We start from the raw sequence: 14,076 nt of genomic DNA, 5'->3' as shown, positions 1-14,076 counted from the left end.
TATTAGCTACTGTGATCCTGGAGCACAGAGATACCTAACCTACCATTCCTTCCCCAGAGAATAGTGAGTACTTGATACACAGTTGATGTACAATAAAATACTACTAAATCAATAAACAAAGTACAATTGCTTTTTGCGAGTGAGAGGGGGACTACGTGTGCTATGTATACTATGTATACGGAGTGTTCAGTAAAGACAAATTGGCTAGGCATCCAGCACAACTCTCCCTTTCCAGGGTAACTTAGTCAACAAGTCATGGATGTCGGCAGAGTGTAGGGTCCTGAGGAGGAGGGCTTTGGGTAAAGCTGGAAAAGAGGTCCTTCAGTGAACAGGCTATGCACATGAGCTCCAGGAAGCTAATTTACACAGCAGTGGCTTGTGCCTTATCAACACCATTAGCACTCCATAAAATAAGTCCCACTACAACCACTTGTCATCTCCACTTGGCAACAGACCAGGGTTGTCCATTTCCTCATGGGCGTTTCTTTAGATAGGAATCATCTGGGAAAATGGCAACTATGGGTAGTCATGATCAGTTAATGGCACCGAAAATCCAGTGTTAAAAAATGACTGCATTCTAATTTGCCTGGTGTGTATCAAGAAGAAAATGCACCTGCCCACATGTGCTACACCATCTGTACACATGTGTTACATGGTATGACTTTATCTGTGCTCATAGAACACGTAGACATTTTACCATCTAGGCAGCAACGTCCAACTGTTAAGTGACAGAACAGTATGTAAGTTCGACTGCGTGTAGGAAACTCTATGGAAGATAAACAGCACAAGGCACTCAGCAAAGCAGAATTGTTAGGGAATGTCAGGATGAAGGGCACATTGCCACACCACTCTTCTTTAGGAATCCTATTGCCGACTATAGTTAATACCACACTGTACCTGCACACACAAGCAAAGGAAAGGCGGCTGCCACTGAGCTCGTCTCACAAACACAAGAAGCACATCTACCTTTTGGTACCTGAGAGCTCTGAGAAAACTTGCCTAGGACAGATTTGAGTACTATTTCTACAGACTACATAAAAGCAAGAAAATCAAATAAAGTGCCCCAAACTTTAGAATCAAGCTTCAGAAGTTAACTTTGTGCATGATGATGATGAAGATGATGTATGTATGTATGTATGTATGTATGTATGTATGTATGTATGTATGTATGTGTAAGTCAGAGAAGAGCTTGCAGGTGTCAGTTCTCTCACTCCACCATGTTAGCTGCAGGGATCAAATTCAGATTGTCAGGCTCAGGGAACAAATACCTTTACCCAAAAATCCAATTAAAAACCAAACCAAACCAAGGTGCACTGTATTTTGATGCAAAAGTAATCTTCACTGTATTTGGTTAAATAAGTCTATATGTTACATAAAAGAGTAGTCCTAAGTTATATCTCACATATTTAGTATTATTTGCAAAGTTTTAACTTTCTGGTCTTCTTTTCCTGTTAACCTCACGGGGAAATCCTTATATTAATAGGATATTACACAAATACATTGTTCTCAAAATAAAATTTACTAGTGAATGAAAAGGAGACCTACTGATTTCTGTTACTGAGAAGTATGGTTTTTTTTTTTCCCCAAGTCAGAAGTCTTCTAAGTGTTTTGTAAGACAAGTAACAATTTGAATAGACTAGGGGAACAGATGTATATAATTCCCTTTTGAGCCATGGCCAAAATGTCTGTGTTAACTGATTAAATAACTAGTTCTATTATCTCTGTTCTTATCACAAACTGTCAGGATTATTCTAGAAAGTAAGCAAGTAATAACTTATACCTGGTTATCTCATTTAGCCTTACTAAATTTTTAAATTACTTGTTACTAAGAACCAATTCTTCTGCATGCTGCTGAAGGCTTCGTTACCTGCAGATGGCTGGGAAGCATTCCTGAAGGCCCTTCTTCTTAACTAAAGAGCCCTCCAGGCAGTACATGATGACGTCCATCACCTTTGACAAAAACACACAGAGCCAACGTTAATTTCAAAAGCTCACTTTCCTAAAATGGAAATGATTCTACTAGACCCCCATTTAGTCTGTGTAACTCCATATATGGGAATGATTCCACTAGACCCCCATTTTGTCTGTGTAACTTCATATATGGAAATTATTCCATTAGACCCCCATTTTGTCTGTGTAACTCCATATAGTTTGACTGCATATTTACTTCCAGTAGAATAAAAACTATTTTAAAGCCTATGGATGCTACAGGATATCCTTGGTCTTGTCTGCAGCAAGGGATAGCCATGTCCTTTAAAGCTGACTGCTCATGCGCAGAGTGGGGTGGCTCCCCAAGCGCTGGGTACAAGTGGCTTTGGTTACATGAATGCTGACAACAAAGCCTTGAAAGTATTCTCACACATATCACCTGCATGTGAAGGGTCAACCGCTACAGTGATCAACTTTACTTTTCAGGAAACAGAATTAAGGCACGGGAGTTAATTAATCTTAGCTATGTGACGCATTCCCTGTCCCTTCCTCCCTCCATCCCTCCCTTCCTATGTTTGACCTTAAGTATTTACTGCGTTCTATTATCTGGCTGGACACTGGGAGCAGAGCACGCTCACCTCCACCAGAAGATCCACAACATCCGTGGGCATCTTTTCAATGAGGATTTCAATGACTCTCAGGATTTCGCCCTTAGCCCTCGCCAGCGTGGTGGTGTGTATACTCTGCTGCGACTGGGTATTTGCTGCAAGGGCCGTGTGTCTGTGTACCTACAAAAGAATAGCCACACTGCAGAGGCCATTGCTGCTGCACACAGGTTCCATTCCTACTCACTGCTTTACTCTTCACTTACCATAGCGAGATGAAACACACAACCAACCAGCACTGTCCAAACTAATCACTCGGCGTAGGTCAGGGATTGTTTTCAGTCACAAAGAAGCAGCATGTATAATAAAAACTAAAGTATGGTCTAATAAAATTCTACAGCTTCCTCATGCATCATCATCATCACCACCACCACCACCACCATCATCATCATTTTGAGACATAATGTCATGTAGCTGGCCTTAAACTGTATGCAGCTAATGATGACTTGAACCGTTTCGCCTGTCTCCATCTTATTTGCCATACATTAGTATTGCAGACAAGCTAGTTCCTGGGTGTTACATGAGACCTTAACACAGTATTACTATATTTTAGATGTCAGTATTCTTATGTAATATTCTTGTATAAATAATAACGTTCTGAAATATAAGCTATCAGACTAATGTAAAACTTCCTTGAGGCAATCAATATGACCCCCTGCACACATTCCATGCATAGGGAAAACTGATTAAAAATTTCTAAATTAAACTACTCATTCAAACAATGCACACATGTGATATAAGAATACAACATTAAGTGTGTGTGTGTGTGTGTGTGTGTGTAATTGAAACACGGTGGAAGCTTTACTATCCTCACATCTGCAGTCCACAGCTTTACGGTAGATGAATATATAACTCCACCGCTTCCTATCGACCACACAAACTCCATCCAGTCAGGACCATCTCCCCTCCTTTCTAGCTGTTTTCCTAGCATGCCTGTAAGGATGGCTCTGGGGCAGACATGGGCCCAGTAGGTTCCAGGTTATCGGAGCAGACTCAGTGGTATTTACTGTTTTTAAAGTTCACCGTAGCTATAGGAAAAGCACTTCAGACAGAGCCCATACCCTGTGGACACTGAGCTGTGCGGTACTAAGGGAACAAACCTTTCCACGCATTGGGAGTTTATCCTTTCCTTTCTCTCACTAACATGTACAGGCAAGAACATAGAATCGGCTCATTGTTCTTTCCTAGTTTGTCAGCTGGCTGTGGGCAATTAATCAGAACAGCAGAAGTGCAGGAGTCACTGGGCTCTCCAGTCTTTATCTGGGACACAGAATAGGAAAAGCAATCACCGCTTTTATGGCTTATGTTTTTTTGTATATGGTTTGAGAGCCACTGCAAAATTAGTTTTGATTACAAGTATTTGCTTACACTTGAGAAATGTGAATACCTTTAATACCTTCTAATTCTTCTAATTCTCACAGACCTATTGTGTTTCATATTGAAAGGTATTGTCAAATATTACAAGTGTGTTCATTCTGAGAACAGAAAGGAGCAGGAAAGCACAATTCCACCGTTGCGGAACTCAGTGTGTGCGCGCACATGATACGTTCATTTCAGCGGTAAACTCTTAACTTGCTTTGCTTGAACTATGAGGAGTCTCTGTGGGTCTGACCCCAGAGTTACAGCATGGAGGAGCTCCTCTGAAAGGGGCGATGGGAGGGGCGATGGAGCACGTGACGAAGGCTGCCCACCTCCTTCGCTATCGTGGTGATGAAGGCGGGTGGTCTGGCTGTGGCGATGAGAGAAAGGGCGTGCCTTGCGGAGCGGGCAGAGTCAGCTGCAGGGCTCAGAGGCAGCCCCATTGTGATGCTAAACAGGGAGCAGGAAAAAGAAAAAAGAAAAGAAGCATTAGAAATATAGACTGAAAAGATTAGACACAGCTTATAATGTCAGTTCAAGGTCAATGGGGGCACTCAAACAGTTAGAAGATAATAGACCTGCGACAATGAGCAGTGATTAAGAGTCAGGGTGTTCTGGCATCAGATACAAAATCGAATTATTAACCATGAAGATTGAAAACAGTATGTGCATCTGTCCAAAAGGCTCAAAACGCCTTGTTAACAAATTATCAAGAGCTACTACTGAATACATATCACAAAGCTCAAAAAAACGGGGATGATCACTGTGCTGGACGTTTCAAAGTTTTGTCCTAGGTTAAGTTAAAGATAATATATTCATAAGGCTATGTTCATGAAAGGACGAAGAACTCATCCCTGCCTGTGAAGTTATAAAAAGAAGCGAGAATGACAACTTACTGTTACCTGGCTACTGTTTTCAGTCTGAAAGCTCCTCTGCACTGCTGGCCTATCCCGCACCAGTACTTTCGGGAAACCCACTAAGTACATGCGCGGCTGACATTCATTTAGTAACAAAAACGAGCTGATGTTAATTTTCTTGATAGAAGTAAGAGATGGTAAACAGTCTTCATAAAGCAATATACATAATGAAGTGAACTTTTCTAGACTGTGAGAACGTGGGGTCTTGATACAACAGTGTAGACAATGCATCCCATCTCTGACATACGAAAAGCAGCAGCCTTAACACTAAGCTCACTTTGTATATGTGTCTACATACACATACACACACACACACACACACACACACACGGACATATACACACACATATACACACACACACACACACGTATATATATACACACATGTACATACACACATGCGCACACACACACATATATACATATACACACACACACACACATATATATATATACACACACATACATGGACATATATACACACATGCACACACACACACATATATACATACACACATATATACATACACATACATATATATGTACACACACACACGGACATACACATACATGCACACATATATACACACATATATATGTATATGCATATATACACACACACACAAGGAGCCACATATTAATTATGCAAAGAAATTATTTTATTAAATTTATTATAATTTTTCTAGATAAATAATTTTAATTTAAATGAACATGTGAAGATCCATTAGAATGCATTTCAAACAAATATATGATCTGTATGTATAAACTGGATTATATAACATTCTCAAAAAGTTTATGTCTCTTTATAATTAACCTAAGAATGCTTATCTTAATTTTTAGTTGAAAATAAAGATGAACTACATGGTTACTCTTAACCTCAGAGGAGGTAAATGCTGGCAGGCATCTTGCTTTAATACTTGCTGAGTACTGTGTTACTTAAAAGCAGTGGTTCTCCACTGGGTCACGATCCCTGTGGGGGCTGAACTCCTTTCACAGTGGCCACATAGCAGATAGCCTGCATATCAGATATTTATATGTACAGCAGAATATTTATATATAACAAAATTATAGGTATGAAGTAGCAATGGAATAACTTTATGGTTGGGGTCACCACACATGAGGAACTGTATTAGGAGGATTGAGAACCGTGGCTTAAAAGTTTGACAATACATAGCTTTCTCCAAGGTTTTTCCAAACTGAGGGTAGCTACATAGTAGGGACGCAGATGAGAACAGTACACAGAGGCTTTCTTTGATATTTAAAATAAAATAAATTAAAAAGTGGGCTTTGACATTAAACCTATATCCTGAACCAAATATGCACAGCAGGTGTGAGCTGCATGGCCTGGTGCTCCTGGGTTGGCCCAGTACAAGCTGGAGAGCATGGTAAGCAGGGTGGGCAGCTAGCCAGGGTCTCTCCTGTGTCAAACTTTACCACTTCAAGTACAGCAGGGTACAGCTCACTACCTGAGCAGTGGTGGAGCTTCGAAGTGGACTGCCTAATAATTATCGGCAGATTTATATTACATATCTATATTTTAGGTCAATTCCTTTAAAAGCCCCAAAACTAGTTAAACAGTGTAGATACATTGTATTTCATCAAATTATATGAGTGCGGGACAAGGATATTGAAAGCAGGGGGTAGGGTAGGGGTGTATATTAACTAGTTTTGAACAAACCTAAATTACCTTGTATAGAACCAGTCTCTAGGGAAAAGGCGCACCAGTTTCCTGGGGAATCCATCCCACGTTGGCAAAGCTTAGTACAGAAGGAAAGAACTAGGACCTGGGGTAAAAACTGGGCTTACGCTCATCTTTGTCATGTCTTTTTGCATTTGTCCCCAACATTCCCATTGGCAATAAAGAAATTTTACAAATAAAAAATCAGCTCAAAGAATGTTAAATGAGGAGCCAAGGTAATGATGCACCACAGGCCCTTCATATGTTATCCAGGTTTCCTAAAAAATTAATTGGAAAATATCAGCAATAAGGAATAGATTTTTAAAGTGCATGAAACTCAGAATTGTGTGATGGAATCTTATGCTGCGGATCACCTGGTAAGTGAATCATGTCTCTGTCCTACATACACACTGAACTGTCCTTGCAGATACCTTTGCTAGTACACTTTGTAGGTATTGGCAGTGCTTGTGTGCAGGCAGCCATCTGTTAATATATAATACTGCATCACAATGCTTATACAGTACATCTTGTCTCTTCGCAGAGGTACCACACACTCACTCAAAGAAAAACAACCAGAAAACATATAGTACAATTTGATATTTGGTGGGGGAACCTATACTCACATAGCTTTTATTATGCTATGTTGTTATGATTATTCAGTTTTATTGTTATTTCTGATATCTTATAATACATAATTTAAAAGTTCAGATGTATCATAGTTCTATATGTAAAGGAAAGTATTGCATATAAAAGGTTTGGGACAACCACGGTTTTGTGAATCAACTCAGAGTCTTGGAATGTGTTCCTGTAGTTAAGGGAGATTACTGTCTTTCAGAATCATTGACCTTTGTATAAAGTAAAGAGTAGTGGGGCAGGGTGACACTGGTGAACTAGACTAATGAACTGGTAACGTGCCCAAATGGCCTTAGCTGAGTGGCTAGATTGCTTAGAGAAGTTTGTAGGGATATACTGAGATACTTGGGTTTCAGTTGATTTATTCAATGTCAAGAGTGGTTTAAATGAAGAACACGGTACACCTATCAGTTAGTTGACCATAATACTTGAAAGGAGATTAATCATAATAAGAGACAGAACTAGGATCCATAAAGTTCTTCAAAAGATCAAATTCAGCTAAATAAGAAGTCTCGGGGCTGGATAGACCACTCAGCAGTTAAAAAGGCTTGCTCCACAATCATGAGGATCAGGATTTGGATCCCAAAACCCAGAGTCAGAGTAAATACCTGTAACCCAAGCTTCAAGCAGGATTGCTATGACAGGCTGGCTCCCAGAAGAACAGAAAGCTCTCACTTTTACCCTGTGTTAGTTCTTGGTGTAGGGGGAGAAATTATTAGTGGGAAAGGAAGAGTAGAAAAAAGAAAAGGAAGGAAAAGAGGAGAAAGAGCCTTATGTGGAGAATAGATTCTTGTAATGACCGATATCCTGTAGTTAAAAAATGAAAGAAAGCAAAGGGAATGTAAATTGGTCACTAACTTCAAATCAAAGGCCTCGCCACATATTAGCCTTCTCTCACATCAGCAAAAGACCAGGTACCTTTGGGAGAATTACCAAACTTATTATGGTAAGAAAAACATTAAGGTTTGGTGAAGGGCATGGTCTGAAGAAATGCCATAGTCAATGGAAAAGAAAGTGAATCAGACCTATTTTCCCATTGCCCTTTGGGTTTGGTGGCTAGTGATCACTTGAGGAGGAGCTGATGTGCACATCTGTTGAGCCCCACCAGCAGTATCTTAAAGGTGGAGGCAGGACTACAGAGTGCTCACTGCTAGGGAACCAGAGCTCTGCCGCTGTCTTGGGATCAGCTACCTTGTTAAAAAGCTGTTAGATTCCAGGGCATAAGGAAGTAGATATTTCCTCAAGTCTAGACACTACACTACCATCAGAGCAATCTTTCTTGAGCCATCAACTGTTTCATGAATTCCTAGCCTCCTAAACGCCTCCAGTGGCCCCACCTCACTTCTAGGAAGGAAAAAGGCTCTGAGTGTGAAGACTCCTAACCTCTCAGGCCCTCCACAGCCTCCATCACTCCTGATCAACTCTTGTCTTCTCATCATCACCACCCCCAGTCTGTACCAAAGAGCTACAGACATAAAACAATTTCAATGATAAGCTGAAAAGAACTGAAGACATACACATAAGTCCATATACCCCTCGGACAACTACCTATTTTTTATAAATTAAAGATTTATTTATTTATTTATTATAAGCACACTGTAGCTGTCTTCAGAAACACCAGAAAAGGGCATCAGATATCATTACAGATGGTTGTGAGCCACCATGTGGTTGCTAGCATTTGAACTCATGACCTGTGGACGTACAGTCAATGCTCTTAACTGCCGAACCATCTCTCCAGCCACACAGCCACCTATTGAAGAAGCCAGAAATAAACACTACAAAAAAGATAGCATGTTCAGCAAACTGCATGGCTGCACGCAGAAGAATGCAAATGATGCATACTTATCACGTTGTACACCTCAACCCCGTCTGGATCAAAGACCTCAACAGAAAACCAGACAGAGGGCACAAGCAAGGATGCTTGAGTCTTACTCGGCAGGGGGAATGTTGTCAAAGGCAATGGAGTGAGGGAACTAAGTAGAGAGGGAATCAGGATGATGAGTGGGGAATTTCAGGGTTGGATATGGGGATGGTCAGATGGCCATGGGAATCTGCAACTGACAGGGGATGAGGTGGGGGGTAGAAGGCATCTCCTGGAAGAGACAGAGACCTGGGACAGGGGAGGCACCCAAGTAGTGGCATTCTTAGCTGTGACTCACTACATTGGGGATATGGAAACTGGGGGGGCTGCCTCCTATGGCCAGGCAGGAAGCCCAGTGGAGCCACAGGGACAGCAACCCACTCACAAACCTGTTTGCATGGTTTTAACAGATAGTAAAACAAAAGACAATCAAAATAAATACTTCAGTGAAAGAAAAAAAGAGAAAAGCCAGACGTACTGAACCTGAGAGAAGAGAAAGCAGGAAATAGCCTTGAACTCACTGGCACGGGAAAAGACGTTCTGAGTAGAATACTGTTAACACAGGCAATAAGATCAACAATAAATGAGACCTCATGAAACTGAAAAGCTTCTGTACAGCAGAGGACACTGTCATTTGGACAGACTGGCAGCCTTCAGAATAGGAAAAGGATTATTACCAAATAAACATCTGATAGAGAGTTTGTGGCCAAAGTATATAAAGTACTTGAAAAAAGTAGATATCAAAAAGTAAATACCCAATTAAAAATGGAGTATAAATCTCAACAGAGAATTCTCAAAAGAGGAAACTCAAACAGGTGAGGAAAAACTTCAAGAAATGTTCCCCATCCGTCCCTTAGCTATCAGGGAAACAGGAAAGCAAAACTACCCTGAGATGTCATCTTGCAGCTGTAGAAAGACTGGGATCAGTAACACAAGTGACGACTCATGGTGACAAGGATTTAGAGTAAGGGAACACTCTTCCACTGCTGGTGGGAATAAAGACATTACACCAACTTTGAACATCAGTGTGGCCATTCCTCAGGAAGATAGGACTCCATCTACCTGAAGATTCATCTATTCCTCTCTTGGGCATATACCCAAGTAATGGGGGAGACAGAGCCCCAACTGGATATTCTTTGTCCTTTCACATAAACTCTTGCTCAACCATGTTCACCGCTGCCCACTTTATAATAACCAGAAATTGGAAACAACTTAGATGTCTCTCAACGGAAAAATGGGTAAAGAAAAGGTGGAGTAGGGGGCTGGTGAGATGGCTCAGCAGTTAAGAGCACTAACTGCTCTTACGAAAGTCCTGAGTTCAAATCCCAGCAAGCACATGGTGACTCACAACCATCCGTAATGAGATCTGATGCCCTCTTCTGGTGTGTCTAAAGACAGCTACAGTATAATTACATATAATAATAAATAAATCTTTCAAAAAAGAAAGAAAAGAAAATGTGGAGTATTACTCAATTATTTTTAAAAAATGAAATTCCCAGGTAAAAGGATAGGACGAAAAAAAAAATTAGTTCTGGGTGAAGTACCCAGGCCCTGAAAGACAGATATGGTATGTGTTTGCTTGTATGTAGATAGTAACTGTTAAATCAATGACACTAAGCTATAATTTGTACAACCACAGAAATCAGGGATTGTGTAGGGAGAGTGGAGCAGGGCATACAGCTATATCTCCTTTGGAAAGGGAAATAGACTAGGTAGTTATGGATAGATGAGGGGGTGCTAGAACGGAAGAATCAACTAGACAGGGAAAGCAAAAAAGGTGACAAGGGAGGAAACATGGAGATGCTAAAATTAAGAACTGTTTGAGGGCTAGAATGGAAACCTAATACAACAGAAGTGTGTGTGTGTGTGTGTGTGTGTGTGTGTGTGTGTGTGTGTGTGTGTGTGTGTGTGTGAATAACCTCAATAAGATTGCCAAGAAATGGAGGAGAACTGGGCATCTCGGCACCAAACTACACTTCCAGTCCAGGATTGCATTACATCTAATTGAGTTGTTGGCTAACGGGGTCCTATGGAAAATCCCCAAACAACACAGGCAGTAGCTAAGACAATAAGTTTCTCTCCAAAAACTGACAGTAAGGCCCCGTTGAAGACTACAATTCATTGAGCATGGAGAGGTTGAGCTGCCCCTGCAGAGAGCCCCATGTGCAGAGTCCCTTTGTACTGTCTACCCTTCCAGAACTCCTTCCCTCCCTGCTTCTCACTAAGGTCCCTTTATACTTTGATGGCCTCTGTGGCTACTTTAGATTGTATACCAAATCTAAAGATTCAGAGCTAGGATTATCTTCTAGAGTGTATAAAGAGCTCAAAAAACAGAATCAAGAAGAAAAGTACCAATTTAAAAATGAGCTATGGATCTGAACAGAGAATTCTTAAAAAGAAGAAATAAAATTGGCTAAAAAAATATCTTTATAAATGTTTAATATCTTTAATAACCAGTTCCAAATGAGAATTAGAACTACTTTGAGATTTCAGTAGTCAGAAGTCCAAGATGAAAAACACCAGCACATCCTGGAGATGTGGGAAAAGGCACCTTACTGATGCAGGAGTGACGTGCTGCAGCCTCAGAAGTCGGTGCAGAGAATTCTCAGAAAGCTAAAAACAGATCTACAAATGACCAGGCTAGAGCATCCTCAGGCTTATGTGCACCTGACTCATCGTCGTATCCCACAGATAGATGCTTAGCCATGTTCGGGCTTCTCATATTTGTGTGCTATAAATCCTAATGTGAGATTCTACCTTGATAAAAGGGAGAGGACAGTGTGTCTGTTTCTGGAACCTCTCTGTAAACCCACCCTTACTCTGTTTACTTGAGCCTGCCCATGGGCTGTTGTGTAAACCCTTTGTTTTACACACGTATATGATAGGCCTTTGGTTTTAGTCTTTATTCTAAGGAAATTGGATACCACAGACTATCTTACTCAGCATTTCCCTCGACTACCCTCCACCTTTCCAATCATAAACACCAGGGTTGAACAACATTGTAGATAAGTATCATGAATAGGAACATAGCCCCTTAAGCCGAGCTCACACTTCTCATGATTGTTTATTAATCCAATTCCAAGGCTGTTCCGTTTTAGGAAACTCATTTTAAAATTTCTAGAAAAAACATTTTAGTAAAATGTTACCATCTAAAATTTCTAGATGTCAACCTCTGTCATATTAAGGAATAATGTATGGATATGTTGTAGGAGAAAACATTAATATTTCTGCAAACAGTCTGCACATATTAGTCATCAGTAATAAGGCTTTGAAAACAGTTGCCATCAAAACAAAGAAAGCTACAATGTTTTAAGTACATGCTTAATTACATAACATCCAAGATTTCCACCCTACACTTTCCTAGGATACTAGTGTGTTAATATTTGTTTATGACTTAATAAAGAATATACAGCTCCTTTATGTTAAGTTGAAACTTCACTTTTGAAAATATTTTTCTTGTTCTCCTCCTCCTGCTGCTGTTCCTCCTCTTCCTCCTCCTCCTCCTCCTCTTCCTTCTCCTCCTCACATCATCATTCTGTATGTATGTGTACGTGCATGCATGCTATGATATGTCATGGAGGTCACAGGACAGCTCTGAAGTTGCTTCTTCGATTCTGCTTTTACTTAGGTTCTGGGGATGCACCTGGCTTGCATCGTGGGTCAGCAAGTACTAATATGTAATGAATTACGTATTAGTTTTATTTTATCTCAATGTTATGGCTAAGGATAGTTGTCCCAGTGAGTTCAGAGAGAGTAAATAATGTCTCTGAGGTTTCACTACTACTTAGAAAGAGAAGTGGGATTTTCTACATCCATTGACTATACAATGTTAGAGTATTCCTATCTCCTCCTCCTTCTTCTCCTTCTCCTTCCTACACTAATAGCACAAGCCTGAAGTATAGGGGCTGTGCAATGGGAGCTGAGAATCCTGAGAGGTGGGCTTAGTCCTTGGGGCAAGTCACCTATCTCTCTTTACAATTAATACATAGAAATTAGGTAGCATATTGAGTGTACTGAGCCAGATAAAGCTCATGGAGACTGTCATATATAAAGTATGGTTTTATTAAAGGTTTCCTGGTACCATCACTGTCTACCAACACACCAATGAGTGCTCGCTTTGGAAGCATATATACTAAAACTGGAACCACACAGAGAAGATTAGAATGGCTCCTGTTTAAGATTGGAAAAAAAATTATGAAGTGTTCTATATTTAAAAAAATAATTGAGTGAATTAAACAAGAATTTAAATTTCTATAAGGTACAAGGTCCTTAATGAAAATTTCATTAAATATAAAGACCATTTGAAATTCTGCCCTTACCATTTTTGCAATCTTTATTTATGATGTCTTTAATTGTGCGGGTATTAAGATTGTGAATCATCTTCAGCATTAGCTTTTGAAATCAGCTAGATCTGAAATTAGACCCAGTAATTTTTTACCACCTAGAAAGCAAGAGATGATGTCTCTCACGATTCATACACTCGGTCTTGGTGTGTACACTTGCAAAATGGGGAAATCCTGTTTCCTGCCTAGGGCGTCTGTATGCCTCAATGAAAGTACAGCAGTCCACCCTGAGTAGCCCTGCATGTTGGTAGAGTAAGCAAACCAAGGCCCAACAGGAAATAAAAATTAGGTAGGCAGTTTAGGATAAAGACTTCCAGGAAAAGTAACTTTTTTTTTCCTAGACTAAAATCCAAAAATGTCCTCGAGTCCCTTGACTGCCTCCTCATAGCCAGAGACAGCAGAAGCTTGAGGGCTCTGATCTCTAATGTAGTTCCTAAATGACTTTAGGGGTATGAGTGTTAGAGTAAGCAATAATTGTCCGTTAAGGAAAATCTCATTCTTATAAGACAACAGACTTTCTGGCCTGGGACCCAACGCTCCAGTTTTGACAGGTCAAACACTTAGCTAAGAGATCACCCCTAGGAAGACAGTTCACATTATGCCATGGTAAAGAGCATTAAGCTCGGTGGTGGAGCATGCCTTTAATCCCAGCACTTGGGAGGCAGAGGCAGGTGGATTTCTGAGTTTGAGG

General features: G+C 40.4%; 1 protein-coding gene and 1 non-coding gene across 3 annotated transcripts in view; one reads left to right on the top strand and one right to left on the bottom strand.

The window, feature by feature from the left end:
- Wdr7 (WD repeat domain 7) overlaps nt 1–14,076 on the bottom strand; it is a 293,177-nt gene that overhangs the window by 63,924 nt on the left and 215,177 nt on the right. For both annotated transcript variants that reach the window (XM_031365861.1, XM_031365862.1), the window contains 3 exons: nt 4,286–4,403; nt 2,568–2,717; nt 1,868–1,950 (listed from right to left, as the gene is read on the bottom strand). In XM_031365861.1, coding sequence (XP_031221721.1) covers nt 1,868–1,950; nt 2,568–2,717; nt 4,286–4,403 — 351 coding nt within the window. The remainder of the gene's footprint in view (nt 1–1,867; nt 1,951–2,567; nt 2,718–4,285; nt 4,404–14,076) is intronic.
- Nucleotides 13,151–13,256, top strand: LOC116087846. The gene has a single exon (XR_004117644.1). It is a non-coding gene; the product is annotated as a U6 spliceosomal RNA (small nuclear RNA).

This window comes from Mastomys coucha, unplaced genomic scaffold (genome assembly GCF_008632895.1).
Source record: "Mastomys coucha isolate ucsf_1 unplaced genomic scaffold, UCSF_Mcou_1 pScaffold13, whole genome shotgun sequence".
Classification (NCBI taxonomy): domain Eukaryota; kingdom Metazoa; phylum Chordata; class Mammalia; order Rodentia; family Muridae; genus Mastomys; species Mastomys coucha.
Note: the sequence above shows the minus strand (reverse complement) of the source record. Positions and strands in the feature narration are given on the sequence as shown.